This window comes from Capricornis sumatraensis, chromosome 1, assembly GCF_032405125.1.
Source record: "Capricornis sumatraensis isolate serow.1 chromosome 1, serow.2, whole genome shotgun sequence".
Lineage (NCBI taxonomy): Eukaryota > Metazoa > Chordata > Mammalia > Artiodactyla > Bovidae > Capricornis > Capricornis sumatraensis.
The window spans coordinates 164,664,757-164,688,761 of record NC_091069.1 but is presented as its reverse complement, the minus strand read 5'-3'; the positions used below and the strand labels follow the sequence as shown (position 1 = coordinate 164,688,761).

Sequence of the window (24,005 nt, the reverse complement as noted above, 5' to 3'; positions counted from 1 at the left end):
AGGTGGACCAAATATGTGATTTTGTGTATAACAAAACATATTTGAAATTTTCAAAGGTAAACATGGAAATACAAGAGTAACTTATAAAAGTCTGTTTTCTAAGAGCACTAATCCCAGTCTTGAGGGCTCTGCCTCCCAAAGGCCCTACTTCCCAAAGGCCCCACCTCTTTACACCTTTAGGGGCTAGGATTCAACATCTGAATTTTGGGGAAACACATTCAGACCATAGCATGTACTACCTTCATTTGCCACTGTATTTGTTTGTTACCTGAACATGGTTTCTTTGGATGTAACATTTTCTTATGCTAAAATTGTTTAACTGTTCTCATTTACACAACTAATACTCAGGCATTTAATCTATTACTTATATTAATTTCTATATCTCTTTGCCTAAGAAAAGCTCTTATATTTAAATATGTTGTATCCAATGGTGACCATCAGAAGTCACCATTAGTGTACAAATAGCTATGATAAAAAATACTCAAATTTTGATATTATATTGACAACCTCACTATCTAAAGAAACAGGTATATGGGCCCTTTGATTGCTCATTAACCTTTGAATACTTGGTTTTTCAGAATTGAGTCTGGTGGAATTTCAGCCTCTGAATAAATACAGTATTTTAAATAATATAACTTGAAATAAATTATTTTAAGAGTAACATAGGTTCGTTGTAGAAAGCTTAGAAAATATGGAGCCAACCAGAAATAACTCAGTTTTAGTAACGTTTTCTAAAAGGTACATCATTATAATTAGATCTGGTTTTGAGTGTCGCTCCCAGCTCTGTCCATTATTATTTGTGTGCCTTAGAGTAATATGTCAAAATCCCTGCTTTTCTTGTTGGGGAAAGGGGGTTAAACATTGTTGCTGACATCATCATCATTAATCCTTAAATAGAACTCAGTATGTTCTAGGCAGGGGTTCTAAGCACCTTATGCATTTACAGCTAGTGGCAAAGCTGGGATGTGAACCCACACAGTCTGGTTTTACACTATACTCTTAGCTACTGAGCTCTAGTGTATCTTACGGCAGTACTCTCATTGGGTTGTGGGATTAAATGTGAATTGTTTAGCACAGTTTAGTCACTCAGTTGTGTCTGACTCTTTGCAACCCCATGGACTGCAGCACGCCAGGCTTCCCTGTTCATCACCAACTCCTGGAGGTTACTCAAACTCCTGTCCATTGAGTTGGTGATATCATCCAACCATCTCATCCTCTGTTGTCTCCTTCTTCTCCTGCCTTCAATCTTTCCCAGCATCAGGGTCTTTTCCAGTGAGTCAGTTCTTTGCATCAGGTGGCCAAAGTGTTGGAGTTTCAGCTTCAGCATCAGTCCTTCTAATGAATATTTAGGACTGATTTCCTGTAGGATTGACTGGTTTGATCTCCTTGCAGTCAAGTAAGTGCTTTATTAATAATGTATGTATATTAACATCATTGAGAATATACTGTATATGTTTTTGCATTGTAGTTTTCACACTGAACCTTCTATGTATTTCCCTACATTCTTCATAATATAATTTTAATGAGTACGTAGTTCATCATATAGATTACTGACATTTTGTGATTCCTCTTTGTTTTTGCAGAGTAAATTGAAGATCTAAGTGGCTAAAGAGTAAAATACATTAGAAACTGTTTTTGAACAACTATTAGACGTTTTCCATATTTTTTATAGCGGCTTTATTGAGATATGTCACATACCATAAAATTTAGCCCTTTAAAGTGTACAGCTTAAGTTTTTTTTAGTACATTGATAGGAGTTTTGAAACCATCACAACTAATTCTAGGACATTTTTATCCCCATCAAAAGAAACCCCATATTCACTAATCTATCACATGTCTCTATGGACTTGCTTATCCTGAACATTTCATGTAAATGGAATCATATAATATGTGACCTTTGGTCATATATTGGCTTCTTTCTCTTAGCATAGCCAAGTTGTAGCATGTATCAGTAGTTCATACCTTATTATTGCTAATTGATATTATATAGTATGGATACACAATATTTTATTTATCCCTTCTTCAGTTAGTGGATACTTGAGATGTCTCCACTTTTTGTCTATTAAGAATAATGTTGTTATATATACATACAAGTTTTTGTGTGGACATAAGTTTTCAGTTCTTTTGGGTATGTAGCTAGGACTTGAATTGCTGAGTCATGTGATAACTCTGTGTTTTAACATTTTTAGGAATTGCCAAACTATTATCCAAAGTGGTTATACCATTTTACATTTGCAGTAGCGATATATGGGAATTGCAGTTTCTGCACATTCTTGTCAAAACTTATTTACATCTTTTGATTATAACTATCTTGGTGGCTATGAGGTAGTAAGCATCTCATGGTTTTGATTTGTGTTTAATGACTGGTGATCTTAAACATCTTTTGGCATGTTTATTGGCCATTTGTAGTATGTTCTTTCGGAGAAGGCAATGGCACCCCACTCCAGTACTCTTGCCTGGAAAATCCCATGGACGGAGGAGCCTGGTGGATGGCAGTCCATGGGGTCGCTAAGAGTTGGGCACGACTGAGTGACTTCACTTTCGCTTTCACTTTCATGGATCGGAGAAGGAAATGGCAACCCACTCCAGTATTCTTGCCTGGAGAATCCCAGAGATAGAGGAGCCTAGTGGGCTGCCGTCTATGGGGTCGCACAGAGTTGGACACGACTGAAGTGACTTAGCAGCAGCAGCAGTATGTTCTTTGGAGAATTATCTAGTCAAATCTCTTACCCATTTTAAAATTGGATTTTTTGTTGTTGAGTTTTGAGTTCTTTATGTATTCTGGATTAGTCACTAAAGTTGTGTCCAATTCTTTGCAACCTCAGGAACTGAAACCAGTCAGGCCCCTCTGTCCATGGGATTTCCCAGGCAAGAATATTGGAGTGGGTTGCCATTCCCTTCTCCAGGAGATCTTCCCAGTCTACAAGTTACTTATTAGATGTATGATTTGCAAATGTTTTCTCCCATTCTTTTGGTTGTCTTTTCACTTTCTTGTGTCCTTTGGAGCACAAAAATTTTTGGTTTTGGTGAAGTCCAGTTTATTTTTTCTTCGGGTGCTTGAGTTTTAGTGTCACTTCTGAGAAACCATTTGCTTCATCCAAGGTTTATGAAGATTTATGCTTATGTTATTTTTCTAGGAATTTTGTACTTTTTGCTCTTACACTTAAGTCTGTGATTCATTTTAAGTTAGTTCATTCTTTTTCATATAAATATCCAGTTGTCCCAGTACCATTAATTAAAAAGACTGTTCTTTTCCCATTGAATTGATTCTTGGCACTCTTGTTGAATATAAACTGACCAAAGAGTATAGTTTCGTTTTGGTCTCTTGGTTCTGTTCTATTCCATACCTTTTAAAATGACATATATGGCTCTGACATTTACTGTGTGACCTTCATAGTCAATTAACTCTTTGTCTCGTAGTTTTCTCATCTGTAAAATGAGAAAATACTTAATAGGATTAGTGTTAGGATTAAAGGCAATGATATATGTAAACAGTTTAGAATACTCCCTAGCTTATGGAAAGTGGTCAGCAGCTAATTCCATCATTATTACCACCACCACTGTCAGCATCATCAGCATCATCACTATCACTATAATAACACTTGATGTTATTCTCTACCTTGTATGTGATTCATCTGCTTTGCTGGATTGTACACTCTGAAAATAGATATCGTGTTTAAAGAGTGAATTGATGGGATATATGTATATAAGAAGCTAATTCACTGCTTTGTAAAGCAACTGTACCCCATTTTTTAAAAAAAAAAGTGAATGTGGTTGCTAACAGTATGGGCCAACTCTTGAGAAATACTTGGGTTTAGTCATCTTTATCACAGTACACTAAATGGTTTTTTTTAAAAAGAGGTCTTTAAGAAAAATATTCAAGTCTTTGTTTTAGGATCATTTGGAGTAAGGGGGTCAGCTGAAAAGTTTTGTAATTTTTCAGGTGTGTAAAGAAGTTCTGGGATAGGAGTCATGTATATCTATTGCCTTTTAAAAATCGTGTATGTGTTCTCCAATCCTAGTGTTCAGGCAGTGTGAGTCTTGTTCTAATTTTGTATAATGTTTAGTCTAGTGCCCTTAGCATTGCTATTTTAAGAGTGGCAAGCAACTGTTGGCAATTTTCAGATTCTAGCTTAGTATCAATAATGACACCCATTTAGTATTATGTGAAAAATGTACTAGAGATGGTATCATAACTCACTCATTCTCTAAAATTTAGCCACCTTTATTTTTTTCTTTTGCAATTTTTAAAAATCTTTTTTCTTAATTTAAATTTATTTAATTGGAGGCCAATTATAATATTGTATTGGTTTTGCCATACATCAACATGAATCCACCACAGGTGTACACGTGTTCCCCATCCTGAACCCCCCCTCCCACCTCCCTCCCCATACCATCCCTCTGGGTCATCCCAGTGCATCAGCCCCAAGCATCCTGTATCCTGCATCGAACCTGGACTGGCAATTCGTTTCTTATATGGTATTATATATGTTTCAGTGCCATTCTTCCAAATCATCCCACCCTCACCCTCTCCCAGAGTCCAAAGACTGTTCTATACATCTGTGTCTCTTTTGCTGTCTCGCATACAGGGTTATCGTTACCATCTTTCTAAATTCCATATATATGCATTAGGATACTGTATTGGTGGTTTTCTTTCTGGCTTACTTCACTCTGTATAATAGGCTCCAGTTTCATCCATCTCATTAGAACTGATTCAAATGTATTCTTTTTTAACGGCTGAGTAATATTCCATTGTGTATACATACCACAGCTTTCTTATCCATTCATCTGCTGATGGATGTCTAGGTTGCTTCCATGTCCTGGCTATTATAAACAGTGCTGCGATGAACATTGGGGTACACGTGTCTCTATTTTAAGGTAAATACACATGTGTCTAGTAGTGATTTTGAGTGTTGGATGCTTCAAAATGAACCCCAGCTATGTCTTGCTCTCCTTCTCCTACATTCATATTGTCCACGTGGAACTGACATTTCCTCTGTTCATCGAGAATTTGTGTAATGGGCGACAAAGCTTGTGACTTGTTCTAAATCTCTGCTTTAGATTGTAACTGCTGTGTTCCTGGAGTTCTTTATTAGTCACATATATTTAGTTTGTTGACTTGCTATCATAGTTATCATATGATAACATAACATAGATGACTTTCATCATAGTTATCAGTGTCAGCATTCTAATAACTGTGAAGGGAATGAGCCAAGGCTTTTGGTAGCCTGTTCCTTTCATTATGCTTAAATATGTCTTCTGATATTTAAAAATTTATTTTCCTAGATATAATTTTCCCTCTCTGGTGATGATTAATTATTAGTTTTTCGTGTATTAAAAAATATTGATATGATTGTTACTCCTAGATGTCATTTGTCCGAGTGAACCGTTATGGTCCCCGTGGAGGAGGAAGGAAAACACTGAAAGTAAAGAAGAAAACATCTGTGAAGCAAGAATGGGATGTAAGTCTAGGAAGAATAATGTGCGGTTTTCCCTGGTGGCTCAGTTGGTAAAGAGTCTGCCCGCAATGCGGGAGACCCGGGTTCTATCCCTGGGTTGGGAAGATCCCCTGGAGAAGGAAATGGCAATCCACTCCAGTATTCTTGCCTGGGGAGTTCCATGGACAGAGGCGTCTGGTGGGCTACAGTCCATGGGTCGCAAGAGTCAGACACGACTGAATGACTAACACACATAACATTACATGGAAGGAACAGACACGATGGCATGACCCTAGGCTCTCAGGATGGTTCTCTGAATGGGATTAGCATGCAATACAGTGGAATGTGTTTCTGGGCATGTGATAGCCTAGGTCTTAGAGGAAAGAACAGATGCCTTTGGGGAGTTTTTAAAGAATACGTATGTTGAGGCTATAACTTCCACCTCCTTTGAAGAACTGAAATCTTAAAGGAGTGGGGAGTGTGTTTTTAAAAAGCCCCCTACCTCCACTTTGAGAACTCACTGCTTTAAGGCAACTCTTAGCTAACTTATGTCACTGTTTTAAGGCAACTCTAGTTAGCCTGAAGTGTGGAATTTTTTGGAACATATTTTAGATTTGCCCATAGCAACCCTGCTACCATAATCATGAGACTGGTATTTTTGACTGAAAAAAGTGGGTAGTCCTTGTTCTATTATCAAATTCTTTGTTGCTCACTTCCAGAGACTTGTCAGTTTCAGTACAAAGGTTCTCATAAGATCCAAGACAAGCCTCGGGTATCTGAGGCATGATCCCTGACTTCTACCCTGAGTACCATGTGGTATTATCAAGGGGATTTTCTCTTTTGGAGCCTGGTTCTTTGATTTAGACGTGAGACTTTAGGTGCCTTTACTTTCTGTTGTGGAAAGTGACTGGTCAGGGACTAGTATGCATCTTAGGGATTCTTTCGGAGTTAGAATATTCTGGGTTGTAGCCAGTCACTCTAGCCACATCTGCTGGGAAAACTGACAGCCTTAGAAAGTGGGAGAGATGGATTTCTCTTTGTTTAGATTGTTTTGTTGTCATCTGCTTATAAAATAGTAGAAGGATGTGACTCTAAGGTAATAAAACTGATTAAAAAGGAAAAAATCGCATAGAGAATGTAAAGCTGTCCCCTTCAGAGCTGGGTACTTTGGGAAGTTCCATATGTAACTTGATATGCTGCTGATGCTCCAGGTATAATTAGAAGCCATCATTTGCAACTGCATTCAGAACCTTCCGCATTTCCTTTGTATTATCTCCAGTGCTGAAAGAAACTTTGTTTTTTGAAGGCAGACTGAACTTGAAAGTAGTTATGGGTCTTTTGGTGTGAATGGTAAATGAGAGAGGAGAGATGAACTGAATAAAACTATTGTGATGAAAATATTGAGACGTTTTCTGAAATAGCTTGTAAATTCGATTTAAAGGCAGTTTCAGAAGAAAATACTGTTGATCCTTGAACAACATGGGGTTAAGGGCACTGACCCTGTGCACAGTTGAAAATCCACATCTAATGTTACAGTTGGCCTTCCAGATCTGTGGTTCTGCATCCATGCGTGCAACCAAATGTGGATCTTGTAGCACTTCAGTATGTGTTTATTGAAAAAAAATCCACGTTTATAAGTGGACCTGTATAGTTGAAACTCACGTTGTTCACATATATACAATGGAATATTATTCAGCCATAAAAAAGGAATGAATTTGAGTCAGTTCTAGTGAGGTGGATGAACCTAGAGCCTGTTACACAGAGTGAAGTAAGAAAGAGAAAAACAAATATCATATATTAACATATATATATAAAATATAGAAAAATGGTACTGATGAACCTACTTTAGGGCAGCAGTAGAGATGCAGACATAGAGAATGGACTTGTAGACACAGTGGGGGAAGGAGAGGGTTGGACGAGCTGAGAGAGGAGCATTGAAATATACACATTACCACATGTAAAATAGACAGCCAGTGGGAATTTGCTGTATGACAAAAGGAGCTCAACCTGGTGCTCTGTGACAACCTAGAGAGATAGAAGGGGGGTGGGAGGTAGGTGGGAGGTTCAAGAGGGAGAGGACATATGTATTCCTCTGGCTGATTCATGTTGATAAATGGCAGAAGCCAACAAAACATTGTAAAGCAATTATCCTCCAATTAAAAATAAATTTTAAAAAACCCTATACTGTTCAAGAGTCAAATGTAGTTTTAAGCAATATTAGTATTAATGAAATTATATTTTCTCCCATAAAAATATTTCTAAGCATACCACTCAGTTCAGTTCAGTTCAGTTCAGTCACTCAGTCGTGTCTGACTCTGCGATCCCATGAATCGCAGCATGCCAGGCCTCCCTGTCCATCACCAGCTCCCGGAGTTCACTCAAAGTTATGTCCATCGAGTCGGTGATGCCATCCAACCATCCCATCCTCTGTCGTCCCCTTCTTCTCCTGCCCCCAATCCCTCCCAGCATCAGGGTCTTTTCCAATGAGTCAGCTCTTCGCATGAGGTGGCCAAAGTACCAGCATCAGTCCTTCTAATGAACATTCAGGATTGATTCCCTTTAGGATGGACTGGTTGGATCTCCTTGCAGTCCAAGGGACTCTCAAGAGTCTTCTCTAACACCACGGTTCAAAAGCATCAATTCTTCGATGCTCAGCTTTCTTTATAGGCCAACTCTCACATCCATACATGACCACTGGAAAAACCATAGCCTTGACTAGATGGACCTTTGTTGGCGAAGTAATATCTCTGCTTTTTACTATGCTGTCTAGGTTGGTCATAATGTTCCTTCCAAGGAGTAAGCGTCTTTTAATTTCATGGCTGCAGTCACCATCTGCAGTGATTTTGGAGCCCAGAAAAATAAAGTCTGACACTGTTTCCACTGTTTCCCCATCTATTCCCTATGAAGTGATGGGACCAGATGCCATGATCTTAGTTTTCGGAATGTTGAGCTTTAAGCCAACTTTTTTCACTCTCCTCTTTCACTTTCATCGAGAGGCTTTCACTATATACCTGAATTTTTATTACAGTTATTAAAAACAATTCTCATGATCTTATCATTGTACCTTGTATTTTGCTAAATCAGTATGAAAGGATAATGGCTTTAGTATATAAAAGACTTGAGCTAAATATTACCTGTGGCCCAAAAGTAAGGTTTTAGAGTATATCAGAAGTTTTTCACTAGACTCAGTTCTCTGTATTTCTCTTGGAATTAAAACTCTACGTTGCTTTGTTTCCTGCCTTACCAAACACAATGACTGAAGTCATTTTGGAAAGGGCCAAATGGTGGGGCTGCTACTCGGAGCTGTGCAGGCTGTGCACTGCACAAGGCCAAGGGGCACTGTTTGCATGGCCTAGGATATTGGCGGAGCCTCCTGGAATTGTGCATTGTGGAAGCCCTGCCATGTTGTTTTGTTGCCTTTTTACTTGAATGACTGTTTTCACATTTTATGAAGTTATGTTGTTGTTGAGTTGCTAAATTGTGTCTGACTCTTTGCCACCCCTTGGACTACAGCATGCCAGGCCTCTCTGACCTTTCATAACTTATGAAGTTACACAGTACCCTCAAAATTCATCTCTTGTTATGATAGGATCTATGCTTAAAGTGTTGGCATGTACACAAATTGAACCTCTCTTGATAACACTTTATCTTTTAGGAATCTTTAGTGTTGCCTCGTTCAATGGAATATAGTTTGAAAACTACAACTGTAGTTAAACTAACTTATTTTGAATTACATGCTACCCTGTTTTATTTTTTGTTTTACTATGATGGATGCCTGCTTGTTGAATTTAGTGCTTAATTTCTATGAAACACTTAATAGTCTGTTATTTTCTTTAAGACAACTAAAAATAGTCCATGTTAATCTTTAAGTTGAGAATTTAATTCTCAAAGACTCTTTGGTTTCAGGACTTTGAATCCATTTTCAGCCATTAAAACCCAGCATGTAGTACTATTTTGTAAGAAACCTTTTGCTTTTTAAAGAAAGTTCATCTTTTTTTTTTTTTTTTGCAGAACACTGTGACTGATCTGACAGTTCATCGGGCAACTCCTGAAGATCTGGTAAGTTTACTATGGAAAGTTAAGTCATTTGTTCAATGTCTTACTTGATACTTGGTTTTTAACCCACAGAATAGAAAGCATCTTACAAGTTGTTCAGTTATTTTTAATCTTCAATTCAGTCGCTCAGTCGCATCTGACTCTGCGACCCTATGAATCGCAGCATGCCAGGCCTCTCTGTCCATCACCAACTCCCAGAGTTCACCCAAACTCATGTCCATTGAGTCGGTGATCCTATCCTCTGTCGACCCCTTCTCCTCCTGCCCCCAATCCCTCCCAGCATCAGAGTCTTTTCCAGTGAGTCAGCTCTTCGCATGAGGTGGCCAAAATATTGGAGTTTCAGCTTTAGCATCAGACTTTCCAATGAATACCCTGGACTGATCTCCTTTAGGATGGACTGGTTGGATCTCCTTGCAGTCTAAGGGACTCTCAAGAGTCTTCTCTAACACCACAGTTCAAAAGCATCAATTCTTCAGCGATCAGCTTTCTTCACAGTCCAACTTTCACATCCATACATGACCACTGGAAAAACCATACTCTTGACGACCTTTGTTGGCAAAGTAATGTCTCTTTTCAATATGCTATCTAGGTTGCTCATAACTTTCCTTCCAAGGAGTAAGCATCTTTTAATTTCACAGCTGCAGTCACCATCTGCAGTGATTTTAGAGCCCAAAACAATAAAGTCTGGCACTATTTCCACCGTTTCCCCATCTATTTCCCATGAAGTGATGGGACCAGATGTCATGATCTTCGTCTTCTGAATGTTGAGCTTTAAGCCAACTTTTTCACTCTCCTCCTTCACTTTCAATCAAGAGGCTTTTTAGTTCCTCTTCACTTTCTGCCATAAGGGTGGTGTCATCTGCATATCTGAGGTTATTGATATTTCTCCTGGCAATCTTGATTCCAGCTTGTGCTTCTTCCAGCCCAGCGTTTCTCATGACATACTCTGCATATAAGTTAAATAAGCAGGGTGACAATATACGGCCTTGACATACTCCTTTTCCTATTTGGAACCAGTCTGTTGTTCCATGTCTAGTTCTAACTGTTGCTTCCTGACCTGCATACAGGTTTCTCAAGAGGCAGGTCAGGTGGTTTAATCTTACCTATGTCTATATAAAATCAAAAAGCGTATGTCCTTGGCTTCCTTATTTTATTTAGGAATAATAATTAGCATGTATTAGAATTTCATTTGATAGGTTCAGTTTACAGTTCAGATGTCTCTAAGTCCAGTATTGTCCTGTCCACATTTATTGTCTTTTCCTATCTGTAGATACACTAGCATTATTCACCATTACTTACACATACAAACATACTATAATAATTTATTCCTTGAACGTGCCATGTATATTTCCACATTTGAGCCCCAGGTCATGCTATTCTATTTATTTGGAATGGTTTCCCTACTTTCTTCTCCTTCTGTTCAAATCTTTTTGCTTCTTTATCCTAGTTCAGGTTTTACTTTAAAAAAGTTTCTACTATAGATTTGTTATTTTTTAAACAGCTTTATTCAGATGTAATTCACATAACATAAAGTCTACTCTTTCATTGCTTTTTAGCATATTCACAGAGTGGTGCAACCATCATCACTTTCTAATTTTGTAATATTTTCATCACTCCCTCCCCAAAGTAACCCTTCCCTTATTAACAGTCACTTTCTGAGCCATGCACCTCCAATCCCTGGCAACAGTTAATCTGTTTTGTCTATGGATTTGCCTATTCTGAGTATTTCATATATGTGCAATATAGTATGTTTCCCTGTATATCTGGCTTCTTTCTTTTAGCGTAATGTTTTCAAGTTTCATCTATATTATAGCATGTATCAGTACTTCGTTCCTTCTTATTGCCAAATACTATTTCATTTATGGATATACCATGTTTTATTTATCATCAGTTGTTGGACATTTGGGTTGTTTTCATTTTTTTTTGACTGTTATAAATAATGCTGCTGTGAATATGCATGTACTAGTCTCTGTGTGAACGTATACTTTTAGTCTCTTGAGTGTATACCTGGAAGTGGAATTCTAAGTCATATAATTTTTCTATATTTAATTTTCTGAGGATGTTCCAAACTATTTTCCAAAGTGGCTGTCCTGTTTACATTCTCATTAGCATGTAGGGAGGTTCCATTTGTTCCACATCCCTTGCTGATATTTGTCATTATTGTCTTTGTGGTTTTAGTTCACCTAGAGGTTACAAAGTGGAATCTCATTGTGGTTTCAATTTGCATTTCCCTAATGACTAATGATGTTGAGTATCCTTTATATATACTTATTGACCATTTGTAGTATCTTCTGTGGAGAAATGTCTGTTCAAATCCGTTAGCTATTTAAAAATTGCCAGAGGAAATATGTGACAACTATGAACTGGGCTTAGTGAAGAGAGGGACTTAAAATATAAAATAAAAGTAAAATTGGATTATTTGTGTTTTTATTGAGTAATAGTTCTTTATATAGTCTTGATATTTCTTATCAGATATATGATTTGCAAATGTTTTCTTCCTTTCTGTTGGTTGTGGTTTTACTTTCTTGATGGTATCCTTTGAAATATAAAAGTTGTAAATTTTGTGAAGTCCAGTTTATCTATTTTTTTAGTCACTTGTATCTTTAGTGTCATATCTAAGAAATCGTTGTCTAACCATGGTTCACAGATATTTACTTCTGTGTTTTCATTTAGGAGTTTAAAAGTTTTAGCTTTTACGTTTCATCCATTTTGTGTTAATTTTTGTAGAAGGAGTCCATCTTCATTCTTTTGCAAATGGATATCCAGTTGTCTAAGCACCATTTATTACAAAGACTGTTCTTTTCGCACTGAATTGTCTTGGCACCCTTGTTGAAAGTCAGTTGTCTATAAATATGAAGATTTATTTTGGACTCAAATTTATATTCCATAGATCTCTGTGTATCCTCAGGCTAGTGCCATACTCTCTTTGAGTTTTGTAGCAAGTTTGAAGTCTTACTCTTTGAAGATGCCCAACAGTTACTTTCACCTCTGAACTGTTGTACTTACTAGCTACATAAGACATTGAGTATATGCCATCTAATGGCATTTATCTTTAGATGTATATGTCCAGTCTCTCTGGGCATATTATTAGTGTTTTTGATGGATAAAGGCCATATCTTATATGTCTTTGTGGGCCTAGGAATCTTAATCATAGTAGATACTCATTAAATGTTTGTTGAGGATAATAATGATGCCCAAATGACTTAAAATTCTGTATTATGAAAAATTTCAAACTCATGTGAAAGTAGAGACAAAAGGAAAAAGAGCTACCATATTCTGTTCACCTAGATAAAATAGTTGTGAAAATTTTGCCATAGTTGTTTCATTTATCATACCCTTTACTTCTTCACTGAAGCATTTTAAGCAAAGCCCAGAGGACATGTTATTTTGTCTACTAGCTTGTTTCATTATTTTATTTTTTGGCCGCACCCTGTGGCTGGTGGGATCTAATTTCCTGACCAGGGATTGAACCTGGGCCACAACAGTGAAAGCCTGGAATCCAACCCACTAGGCCACCAGGGAACTCTCTGGGTCTACTAGTTTTAGATACTTCTTTTTTAAAAAATAACTTTTGAAAATTTAGGAGTTGGTGAACATTTTGATCGTGAATATAAGTTCTTTGCTCTTGAAACGTTCTTTCATATATTTTTCTTCTATATAGATCCGTCGTCATGAAATACACAAATCAAAGAATAGAGCATTGGTCCACTGGGAGCTCCAAGAAAAAGCTTTGAAGAGGAAATGGAAGAAGCAGAAACCAGAAATTTCTAATCTTGAGAAAAGGAGATTGTCTATCATGAAGGAGGTAATGATAAACTGCATTATCCATAGAATTAGAAAGTGAAGAAGAGACAAGTAGATGTCTCTCTTTCCCCTCATATCTATTGACGTTGGAGAGACTTTAATCATTATCATGTCCTTATACAGTGGTCTCCCTGGAGAAGGGAATGGCAACCCACTCCAGTATTCTTGCCTGGAAAATCCCATGGACAAAGGATCCTGGCAGGTTACAGTCCATGGGGTCACAAAGAGTTGGGCATGATTTAATGACTGAGCATGCACAAAGGCACACAATGATGTACAGGTGGTCTTTGGATGAAGGAGCAGAGTGAGGATTACAGTCTAGTTTCATAGTTTAAACTCCTGCTGGTAAATTGGGATGACCCAGAGGGATGGTACGGGGAGGGAGGAGGGAGGGGGGTGCAGGATAGGGAACACGTGGCAGATTCATGTTGATGTATGGCAAAACCAATACAATATTGTAAAGTAATTAACCTCCAATTTAAATAAATAAATTTATATTAAAAAAAAATTCCTGCTCTACAGCTTGCTGCTGTTGCTAAGTTGCTTCAGTCGTGTCCGACTCTGTGCGACCCCCATAGACAGCAGCCCACCAGGCTCCCCTGTCCCTGGGATTCTACAGCTTACTAGCTGTATATTTGAAAGAATGTTTCAGGAACAAAGAACTTATAGTCACAGTCAAAATTTTCTTACTAGCTCACATGGTCACTAGCCATGTGGCCTTAAATTGCTGACTTCTCAGCCTGAATTTCCTTATTATAAACTGGAATAACACTACTTGCCTGATTGTATTATTATGAGATTTCAGTGATAAAATACTAATAAAGTGATTAGTATGGTCCTTGGCACATAATTAGTGCTATATATATATTTAGGCTGCTATAATTGTTTTTCTCGGTTCAACAGCCATGCTGTTAAATTATTTTGAAAAAAAAAAATGTGTGCTTGTCATTTGCTTTTATTTCATTTAATCTTTTGCCAGATGTAGGGTGTTTGAATAAGTAATCAGAGCGTATAGGAATAAGCAATATGGAAAATAAGAAGAAACTACAGAAGAAAAACCTTTTTATTTGGGCTGAAATAATTGTAAAAGAAATGCCCTTTTTCTTCTTGTTCAGTGTTGGTGCTTATGACACTTGTCTGTCTGGGTGACCTACTGTAGCTTCAAGTCACATTCTATGTTTTGAGGAATTTATTAGGCTTCCTAGTGAAATATGAACATCTTGACTTTCTATAACATGAGAAGAATTATATCTCCCAAATAAATGTTTGCACAAGCTTGTAAAAAGAACAACGGATTGAGAGAGAATGATTCTTTAGAGGTATGTATCTTTTGGTGACCTTAGATAAGTCACGTGCTTTTAAATATTATGTGGTAATTCTCCGTGAAAGAGCTGAGAACACAGATCTGGCCAGGGAAAAGGGTGACTTGAGTCACCCAAAAGTCACTTTGAGGTGACTCTGGGCTTTTGTTCCCCCTCCCTAGTGGTCCCTGCTCACGTCCCGAATCTCTTATACCTGGTAGTTATGGTAGAATTAGGGGTTGCAGAGGAGTGGTCAGAGAGGGTGAGTGAAGTTTCTTTCTTTGCCTTCTCTCTGTGATGCTGCTTCCTCATATTCTCCTGTAATGTCTCTCAACCCTGATTCTAATTTCCATTAAAAAAAATTCCCATTCAAAAAACAGTATCTGGATTCAGACATACTTATACTCGGATATTCTGGTTCAGTGGATCTAGGATGTGGCCCTTCTCGGGTATTTTTTAGACTTTTGCTATGTAATTTTTAATATTTCACTAGGGCTGAGAACCTCTGCTATTAGTGGGATTTAGACATTTCCATTTAACAACATATTTCGGAGGTTTTGCTGTGTTGGTATTTAGAAATCTACCTTTTCTTTTTATTGGCGAGGTTGTATATGGATGTACCACAATGTATTTATCTAGTGGTTTATTGGTGGACATTTGGGATGTGTGTTAGAGTATGGTAACAGCATCTGGGAGAAAAAGGCCCCAGAATGTCGTGGTTTAAAAAAATAGAAATCTGTTCTTCTGGTATGGAACAACTCAGAGGTACATGGCAGTTGGTAGAGAGCTCTCCAGTCCTTTATTACAGGGCATCTATTTCTGACTGCACAGCGGTTGCTCCTTCTTCCTTGAGGTGTTTCCCAGGCAGCAGGAAGAGGGTAAGATAGTACATGCTGCTCCTTTTATGTATCACCCAGAAGCTCTGGCTTCTCTCCATTTTCCAAAACTTCATCAAGTGACCATTCTCACCTACGAGGGTGGTTGGGAAATTAGCTATGTACCTGGCTAACTTGGGAGTTTCACTGTTAAGGAGAAAATGGAAAGAAAGGATATTGATGGAGAAGTCTGTCACCCACAGAATATTTCCTGCCTTGTCATGGAAATAATGTAATGAATATCCTTGAATATGTTTTTGGGTACATGTATAAATATATTTGGGGCTTCCCAGGCGGCTCTAGTGGGAAAGAACTTGCCTGCCAATGCAGGAGACATAGAGGTGTGGGCTTAATCCCTGAGTCAAGAAGATCCCGTGGAGGAGGGCTGGCAACCCACTCCAGTATTCTCGCCTGGAGAATCCCATGAACAGAGGAGCCCCGCGGGCTACTATGGGACCATGGGGTCTCATAGAGTTGGACATGACTGAAACGACTTAGCCTCGCATGCATGCATAAATAGATTTGTAGGATAAATTCTTGAAAGTGGAATTGCTGAGTCAAAGGATACATACATCTATTATTTCAGTGTTGCTGTATTATGTCTAATAAGGGATGTCAGGGGATCCACTGAAGAGGCCTCCTTGGGCATATCCACCTGAGTGTCATCATGATGTGTTAGAGCTACCAGCACCCATTCCCAAGAAGCTCGGCTCCTAGATCAACCTAAATTAAGAGAAAAGCTCTTTGACCAGCGTAATCTTATATGTCATTTGCTGTATGATGCACCCATGCTGTGGGCATCAAGCAAGCAAGGGTCCAAACCCAAATCAGAGACAGCAAGGCTTTGATAAGGATTTTAATCATCCCAACAATATAGTAACTAACTTATAGTCCCCTTAAATTTTCCCAGTGCTGTCTGGTTTTTATTACCAGGAAACAAAACTGTTAGCATGAGAAGTTTCAAATACTGTTTGTTAAGGGACTTTTATCTTTTGAAAATCCAAGATATGTTCTATTAATACCACTCATAAGTTTGGCTTTGTGCTCTGCAAACCCATCTGGGGAAGTAATATATACAGATGGGCCTGCAGAGATTGATTTTCCTATCATAAGGGTGAGTTTTATCATAGAGAAGTGGTAAAGAAATCCAGAAAGAGGAAGAGAAAACCATTGCACTGACCTCTGGCCACTGAAGCCATCTGCCACCAGGAGCCTGTGCAGGGATCAGCAGGGAGAGGGTTTCAGGACAGTGGATTTACTGGAGACCTCACTATAATTAACCTCAGATCTTAAAACAACTTTTTAAATTAAAATATAGTTGATTTATAATGCTGTGTTGGTTCCATGTATACAGCAAAGTGATTGTTATGCATGTATATGAACATTGGGGTGCATGTATGTATCTTTTTGAATTAAGAGTTTTTGTCTACTCGGGATATATGCCCAGGAGTGGGATTGCTGGATGATATGGTAGCTCTGTTTCTAGTTTTTTAAGATTTTAGTCTGCAACATTTTGGCACCAGGGACCGGTTTCATGGAAGACCATTTTTCTACAGACCAGGGGCGGGGGGATGGTTTCGGGATGATTCAAGAACATTATATTTATTGTGCACTTTATTTCTGTTGTTATTGCATCGGCTCCACCTTAGATCACCGTGCGTTAGATCCCAGAGGCTGGGGACCCCTGTTTTAAGGAACCTCCATACTGTTCTCCATAGTGGCTGCACCAGTTTACATTCCCACCAACAGTGTAGGAGGGTTTCCTTTTTTCCACACCCTCTCCAGCATTTCTTATTTGTAGACTTTTTGATGGTAGCTATTCTGACTGGTGTGAGGTGGTCCCTTGTTGTAGTTTTATTTGCCTTTATCTAATAATTAGCAATGTTGAGCATATCAGGTCTTGGTACGGTAAAGTTATTCCTCAACAATCTGCTTTTGACAATTTATATTTCTTTAATTTGATAGGATGTCAGTGCCTTTTTAAAAAATTAAAACAGTAAACTTTTAAAACTGCCATTAAGAAATATACCTTGTGTAATTTTTCTAGTGTAAGTGGTAGATTATAATGCTCCATGCATTTTCTTTCTTAAACTCTTATTGCATGTACTGCAAGATGGCTAACCAGGGATGGAAATTTAAGTTGTAATCATGTTCTCAGATATCCCGAGAGTTGTAGATTTGCAGTGTGTCAACAACCTTATAACACCGTGTGTGTTGGGGAAGTGGTTGTACTTCATTTATATATAAGGAAACTAAGTTTAAAGAGGTTGGATTTTGCTTGGTATCTCTTGACTGGGCCTAGGATGCCAGTCTTCTGACTCCAAATGTGCTCTTTGCCTTATGCCATTCCAAAGCTTACTCTTTGTGGGAGGACAGATTCAGGACTTTATTCTCACCACCTTGAGCCAGCCAACCTGCTTGACTTTAGCAGGAGAAGTAGGGGAAAAAGAATGTGACTTGTTATTTTTCTTCATGTCAGAAAACAATAACCAAGGTCATATTATATACTTGTTTTCATGGTCCAGAGAAATTCTGGTAAGAGCATTTTTTCCCAGATGTTTTGATTTGAATCAGTGTTGGGAACTGGTCAGTTTCCAATTTTGAAACTCCTTTCAACCCAAGCATGCCATCTGGTGGCGGTGGGTAGAGTTCACTTCTTTTACTCTACTCTGTATCCTTGCTTGTAAGTTGGAAAGTTCCTGAGTTGAAAGTACATGATCAGAGACTCTGCTGTAATGGTATTTTTTGAGTTCTCATTTTTCCAGGATAAAAACTGGTGGAGAATGGGTACATGAATATGTGTGACTGAGTCCTTTTGCTGTCTACCTGAAACAACATTGTTAATCGGCTATACTCCAGTACAAACTAAAAAAAAAAAACAAAAATGGTGTGTCTCAAAAAAAAAAGCAAACCAGCTTGTTTAAAAATGCAGAAGCATCGCTTTTTTGTTATTGCCCCCCAACTCACGTCTAACATTGTGTTTTTTAAGTTGTGGGTCATGACCCATTAGTGGATTATGAAATCACTTTAGTGGTCGAAGCACCAAAGATTCACACATCTGAGTTTATGGCTCAAAGATTCATATGTTTACTGAGTTTTTCAACTGTGGATCACAACTTGTTTATGGATTATGAAATGGAGTTAGTGAGTTGCAACCATCATTTGAAAAATAGAAAATAAAAAGAAAGTATAAGAGCGGTTCTCAAAGAGTAAGGTTAAGCAAAACTTTTATTTTGGTGTGTATTCACATTTACCTTTACATGTGTGTGTGGACTGGGTCATACTTTACACTTGATCTTAGCCAAAAGGCCGAGAAGCGATTGGGTCATACTTTAATAATGTATTTCTTTTGGTTGAAGCCAAGCATTTAAAGTCCTCTCATTTTCTTCTCCAGGTATTGTAGTGGCCCAGTGGTAAAGAATCTGCCTGCCAATGCAGGAGACGTGGGTTCGATCCCTGGGTGGGGAAGATCCTCTGGAATAGGAAATAGCAACTCACTCTAATATTCTTGTCTGGGAAATCTGCAGCCCACCAGGCTCCTCTGTCCATGAGTTCACAGAGTCGGACAAGACTGAGCGATTTCACTTACAGACTAAACAACAACAAATTGTTGTAATAGCCCCATCTACTGGTGCTTAACAATATTGCCACTGAGGATTTTAGATTATTTTTATGCTCCTGAACAGGCTTTTCCTTTGTGATTTGTTGAGTATATATGTATATATATATATATATTTCCTGAATAATAATATTTATCATTAACACGTCTAGATTCTTTCTGATCAATACCAGCTGCAGGATGTATTGGAAAAATCTGATCATTTGATGGCTACAACAAAAGATCTATTTGTTGATTTTCCTCGCAGGCGCACAGGTAAAGTATTCACATCAAACAAAAGTTTCTTGATCTTATTAACCACAGCTCACACCTGGCTATTTGAAAGAATATCATGTTATAATAAATGTGAGTTGCTATTATTAAAGATTTTCATATGATGATTCACTTATGGCAGTGTAGAGTGCATGTGAAGTCAATTTAAATGAAACAAAATCATCATGGCTCATTTTCCTTCTGCAGGATTTCCGAATGTAACAATGGCTCCGGAGTCCTCTCAAAGTCCCATTGTGGGCAGTCAGGACCCTGTCACCCAGGCCATCCGTAGTGAATCTGTTATGGAGCCTCAGGTAATGTGCTTTGCTCACAGCCATAATGCTCATGCTAAAACTAAGTTGATGTAGATTGGTATTGTGGTAAACATTTCAAAAGCTTTAATATTGAAATACTGAGATGTGGTTGCTAGAAATATTCTTACTCAAGCATGTTGCCCTTTCGGTGAGTGATGCTTATACTAAACGAGATAGGACTGGAGAATAGTAGCTAACCTGTATTGAATGATTACCTTGGAGGTAGTTACTGTTATCCCCATTTAGTAGATGAAACAGAGAAGGCAATGGCACCCCACTGTAGTACTCTTGCCTGGAGAATCCCAGGGACAGAGGAGCCTGGTGGGCTGCTGTCTGTGGGGTCGCACAGAGTTGGACACAACTGAAGTGACTTAGCAGCAGCAGTAGCAGCAGATGAAAAACAGACTCAGAAAAATTGAGTGACTTGTCCAAGCTGACATAGCTAGTTAGCATGAGAGATGGCACTCAAATCTAGGCTGTCTGGCGCCATAAGATTATAGTCCATGGGGTCACAAAGAGTTGGACACGACTGAATGACCTAGCATGTATATATGCATGGGCTTCTCAGGTGGCTCAGTGGTAAAGAATCCGCCTGCCAGTGCAGGAGTCACGGGTTCAATCCCTGGATTAGAAAGATGCCCTGAAGGAGGAAATGGCAACCCACTGCAGTATTCTTGCCTGGACAGTCTCACGGATGGAGGAGCCTGGCAGTCTACAGTCCCATAGGGTCACAAAGAGTTGAATATGACTGAGTGACTGAGCAAGCATGCACAGGACTCAATACCTGTTTAATGCAATTTTCAAAGTTATTTATATCTTCTATGAAAAAAAAGAGAATCATCAGTTAGACGGATGATCCTAGGGAATTACAAAGTCTAGAATCATATAAATGTACTGTTTGCTACTTGCAATTAGGTAGAATGTTGTACATATTTTTAATAGCTAAAGCCCATTAGCCATATCCCTAGCCAAAAGCCAGGGATATGTATGTATGTTTTGGCAGTTATTACAAAGTTAGCTTTCAGACAATCATGCGATGAGGGTGGGGAAGTAGCAAGAGTCAGGGTTAGAGAGAAAGGAAGGAGCTGGGTCATGAAGGACTAGTGAACCTGAGAGCAGGAGTAGAGCCGCTACAGGATTTTAAGAAGAGCACTGTTACGGTGAAATTGACGGTCGTGTGGAAAATGGATTGGGGAGGGAGGGGCAAGACTGGTGAGAGGGTCTTGTTAAAGACTCAGATTGGAATCTTGGTGAGAAGTGGTGAGGACTGACCCAAAGCATGGCAGTAGGGAAGGAGGTAAAGGGGAAGAGGGATAGATTTGAGAGCTCAAAAAGGGGTAGAACTGACAAGACTGGGTGACTGATTGCATGTGGTGGGTAAAGAAGAAGGATAATTTCCAGTCTGCTGGCTTGAGAATCTGAGTAGATGGTTATGCTGTTCATGGTCTTGATAATACGGTGGGAACAAGGTTTCTGGAAGAATGATAAGGGAGGCTTGTTGCTGCTGCTGCTAAGTTGCTTCAGTTGTGTCCGGCTCTGTGCAACCCCATAGATGCCCACCAGGCTCCCTAACCCCGCATTCTCCAGGCAAGGACACTGGAGTGGGTTGCCATTTCCTTCTCCAATGCATGAAAGTGAAAGTGAAGTCGCTCAGTTGTGTCTGACTCTTAGCAACCCCATGGACTACAGCCTACCAGGCTCCTCCATCCATGGGATTTTCCAGGCAAGAGTACTGGAGTGGGTTGCCATTGCCTTCTCCTAAGGGAGGCTTAGGAAAATGATAAATTTTGGACGTGATGGGTATTTATGTGTAGGATGTTCTCCTTTAGACATCTCTTAGGCAGTTGGACATGAATGTTGAGGGCTCAAGAGACATCTGGGTGAAGATAGAGGTTTGGAAATTAACAGCATTTGGCTTGTAATTGCACCTTGGAATTAGATGTAAACATCAAAAATGCATCAAGTGAGAGGAGAATGACATTAAATAGAGGGGAAGGATAGAAAAAGAACCAGTGAAAGAGATTGGGAAGGAATGGCTAAAAGAAGAAGAAAAACCAAGAAAATAATGGTATCCTGGAAGTGAAAAAGAAAAGTTTATAAAGAAGATTTTGAAGGAAGGAAGTGAGTTGCCATTGATATCTGATGAGTGAGAAGTAATGAAAGGCAAAGACAGAAACATCCATTTGATTTGAGAACAAGTGTGTTGATGTTTACCATGTAGAGAACAGTTTACATGGAGTGGCAGGGAAGAAGCAAAGTTGAAGGGTACAAATGGTGAATAAGTGAGGGCAGATCTTTCAAAAAGTTTATGGCACAAAAAGGGAAGATAAATGGTAGCTCAAGGTCAGTATAGGGTCAGGATAAGATGGGAGAGACTTACATTTAAAGGTGGATGAACTGAAGCTAGTAAGGAGAGATTGAAAATGGAGAGAGAAGGGGCAGTTGATGGACCAGAGGAGGTAAGAGAGTTTGGTTTCTAGACCACGTGTAGAGGGATTTGCCTTAGAAGGAAGGACCTCTCTTATGACAAAAAGAAACAAAAGATAACGGTGTGTGTAACCGGTCTGTGTTGCTATTTAATTGTAAGGCTCTTAATGAAGTAGATGATGATGAACAACAAGGAACTGTCAACAGCCAGTCAGAAGAAAGTGAGAATGAGTTGGATAACTCTCTAATCTCTCAGTCAAATGCAAATGCAGGAACGTAAGTATATATGGCATAAATATCTACAGCGCTTCCTTTTTTCCCAAGGCCATCTCTCCCCTCCCCAGCTTTATTGAGGTATAATTGATAGATAATGTTGTATGAGTTTAAGGTGTGCAACTTGTTGATTTGGTATACTTATATACTGCAAAATGGCTACCATCATAGCTTTAAGTGATGGGTGGTTAATACCTCCATCACATCATATAATTACCATTTCTTCTTTGTGGTGAAAACATTTGAGATCTTTTCACTTAGTACCAGTCTATAAGTCTGTTTTGTTAATAAGTTCATTTGTATCTTTTTCTTTTCTTTAGATTCCACACATAAGTGATACCATATGATGTTTGTTTCTCTCTGACACTTCACTTAGTCTCATTATCTCTAGGTCCTTCTATGTTGCTGCAAATAGCATTATTTTGTTCATATTTATGGCTGAGTAGTATTCTATTGTGTGTATATACCACATCTCGATCCATTTATCTATTGACGGACACTTAGATTGCTTCCATGTCTTGGCTGTTGTAAATAGTGCTGCAGTAAACGTTGGGGTGCATGTATCTTTTTGAAGTATGATTTTCTTTGGATATATGCCCAGGACTGAGATTGCTGGATCATCTGGTAGCTCTGTTTCTAGTTTTTCAAGGAATCACCATACTGTTCTCCGTAGTGGCTGCACCAGTTTACAGTGCCACCAACAGTGGAGGAGGGTTCCCTTTTCTCCTCACCCTGTCTAGCATTTATTGTTTGTAGACTTCTTGTTGATGGTCATTCTCACTGGCCTGAGGTGATATCTCATTGTAGGTTGATTTGCATTTCTCTAATAATTAGCAGTGTTGAGCGTCTTTTCATCTGCTTTTTGCCATCTGTATGCCTTCTTTGGAGAAGTCTCTGTTTAGATCTTCTGCCCACTGTTTTTGATTGGGTTGTTTGTTGCTTTGATATGTATCTGAGTGAGCTGTTTGTATATTTTGGAGAGTCACTTTATTTGCAAATATTTTCTCTCATCCTTTGGATAGTCTTTTCTTTTGTTTATGGCTTCCCTGCTGTGCAAAAGCTTTTGAGTTTAATTAGGCTCTATTTGTTTATTTTTGTTTTGATTACTGTAGCTTTGTAATATTGTGTGAAGTCTGGGAGGGTTGTGCCTCCTGCTGTGTTCTTTTTCTCCTCAGGATTGCTTTGGCAATTCTGGGTCTTTTACGGTTTCATATACATTTTAGGATTATTTGTTCTAGTTCTGTGAAAAATGTCATGGGTAGTTTGATAGGGATCACATTAAATCTGTAGATTGCTTTGGGTATTATGGCAATTTTAACAATATTAATTCTTCCAATCTGAGAGCATGGGATATCTTTCCATTTCATGTGAGGTTGACTCCTCTACAGAGGTTGCAAATTCTAATGTCTACCAGCTGATCAGTCACAGTTCTTAGTGGGCTCTGCAGGCCCAGATCCTCCAACTGTTTAAAGGAAAACAGAAAATATAGAAACCTAATTATTAAATTTTGGAAACTTTCAATGTAAAAAAAATTAAAAAGAAAACCAAACTATGTGTGAAACACTGTTGGAGCCAAACAAAGCACATTTTCTGCCTAGAGGCATCCCTCTGGTTGCAGTTTTCAACCTCTGCCACTGGGACTGTTG

At 38.6% G+C, this 24,005-nt stretch overlaps 1 protein-coding gene across 1 annotated transcript in view; it reads left to right on the top strand.

Annotated features, from left to right (window-relative positions):
• Positions 1-5,366: 5,366 nt before the first annotated feature.
• The window catches only part of SPICE1 (spindle and centriole associated protein 1), a 50,590-nt gene continuing 31,951 nt past the window's right edge, over positions 5,367-24,005 (top strand). Inside the window, exons 1-6 of the mRNA XM_068974756.1 lie at positions 5,367-5,462; positions 9,450-9,497; positions 13,156-13,299; positions 19,246-19,348; positions 19,553-19,659; positions 22,247-22,362. Of these exons, the coding sequence (XP_068830857.1) occupies positions 5,367-5,462; positions 9,450-9,497; positions 13,156-13,299; positions 19,246-19,348; positions 19,553-19,659; positions 22,247-22,362 (614 nt within the window). The remainder of the gene's footprint in view (positions 5,463-9,449; positions 9,498-13,155; positions 13,300-19,245; positions 19,349-19,552; positions 19,660-22,246; positions 22,363-24,005) is intronic.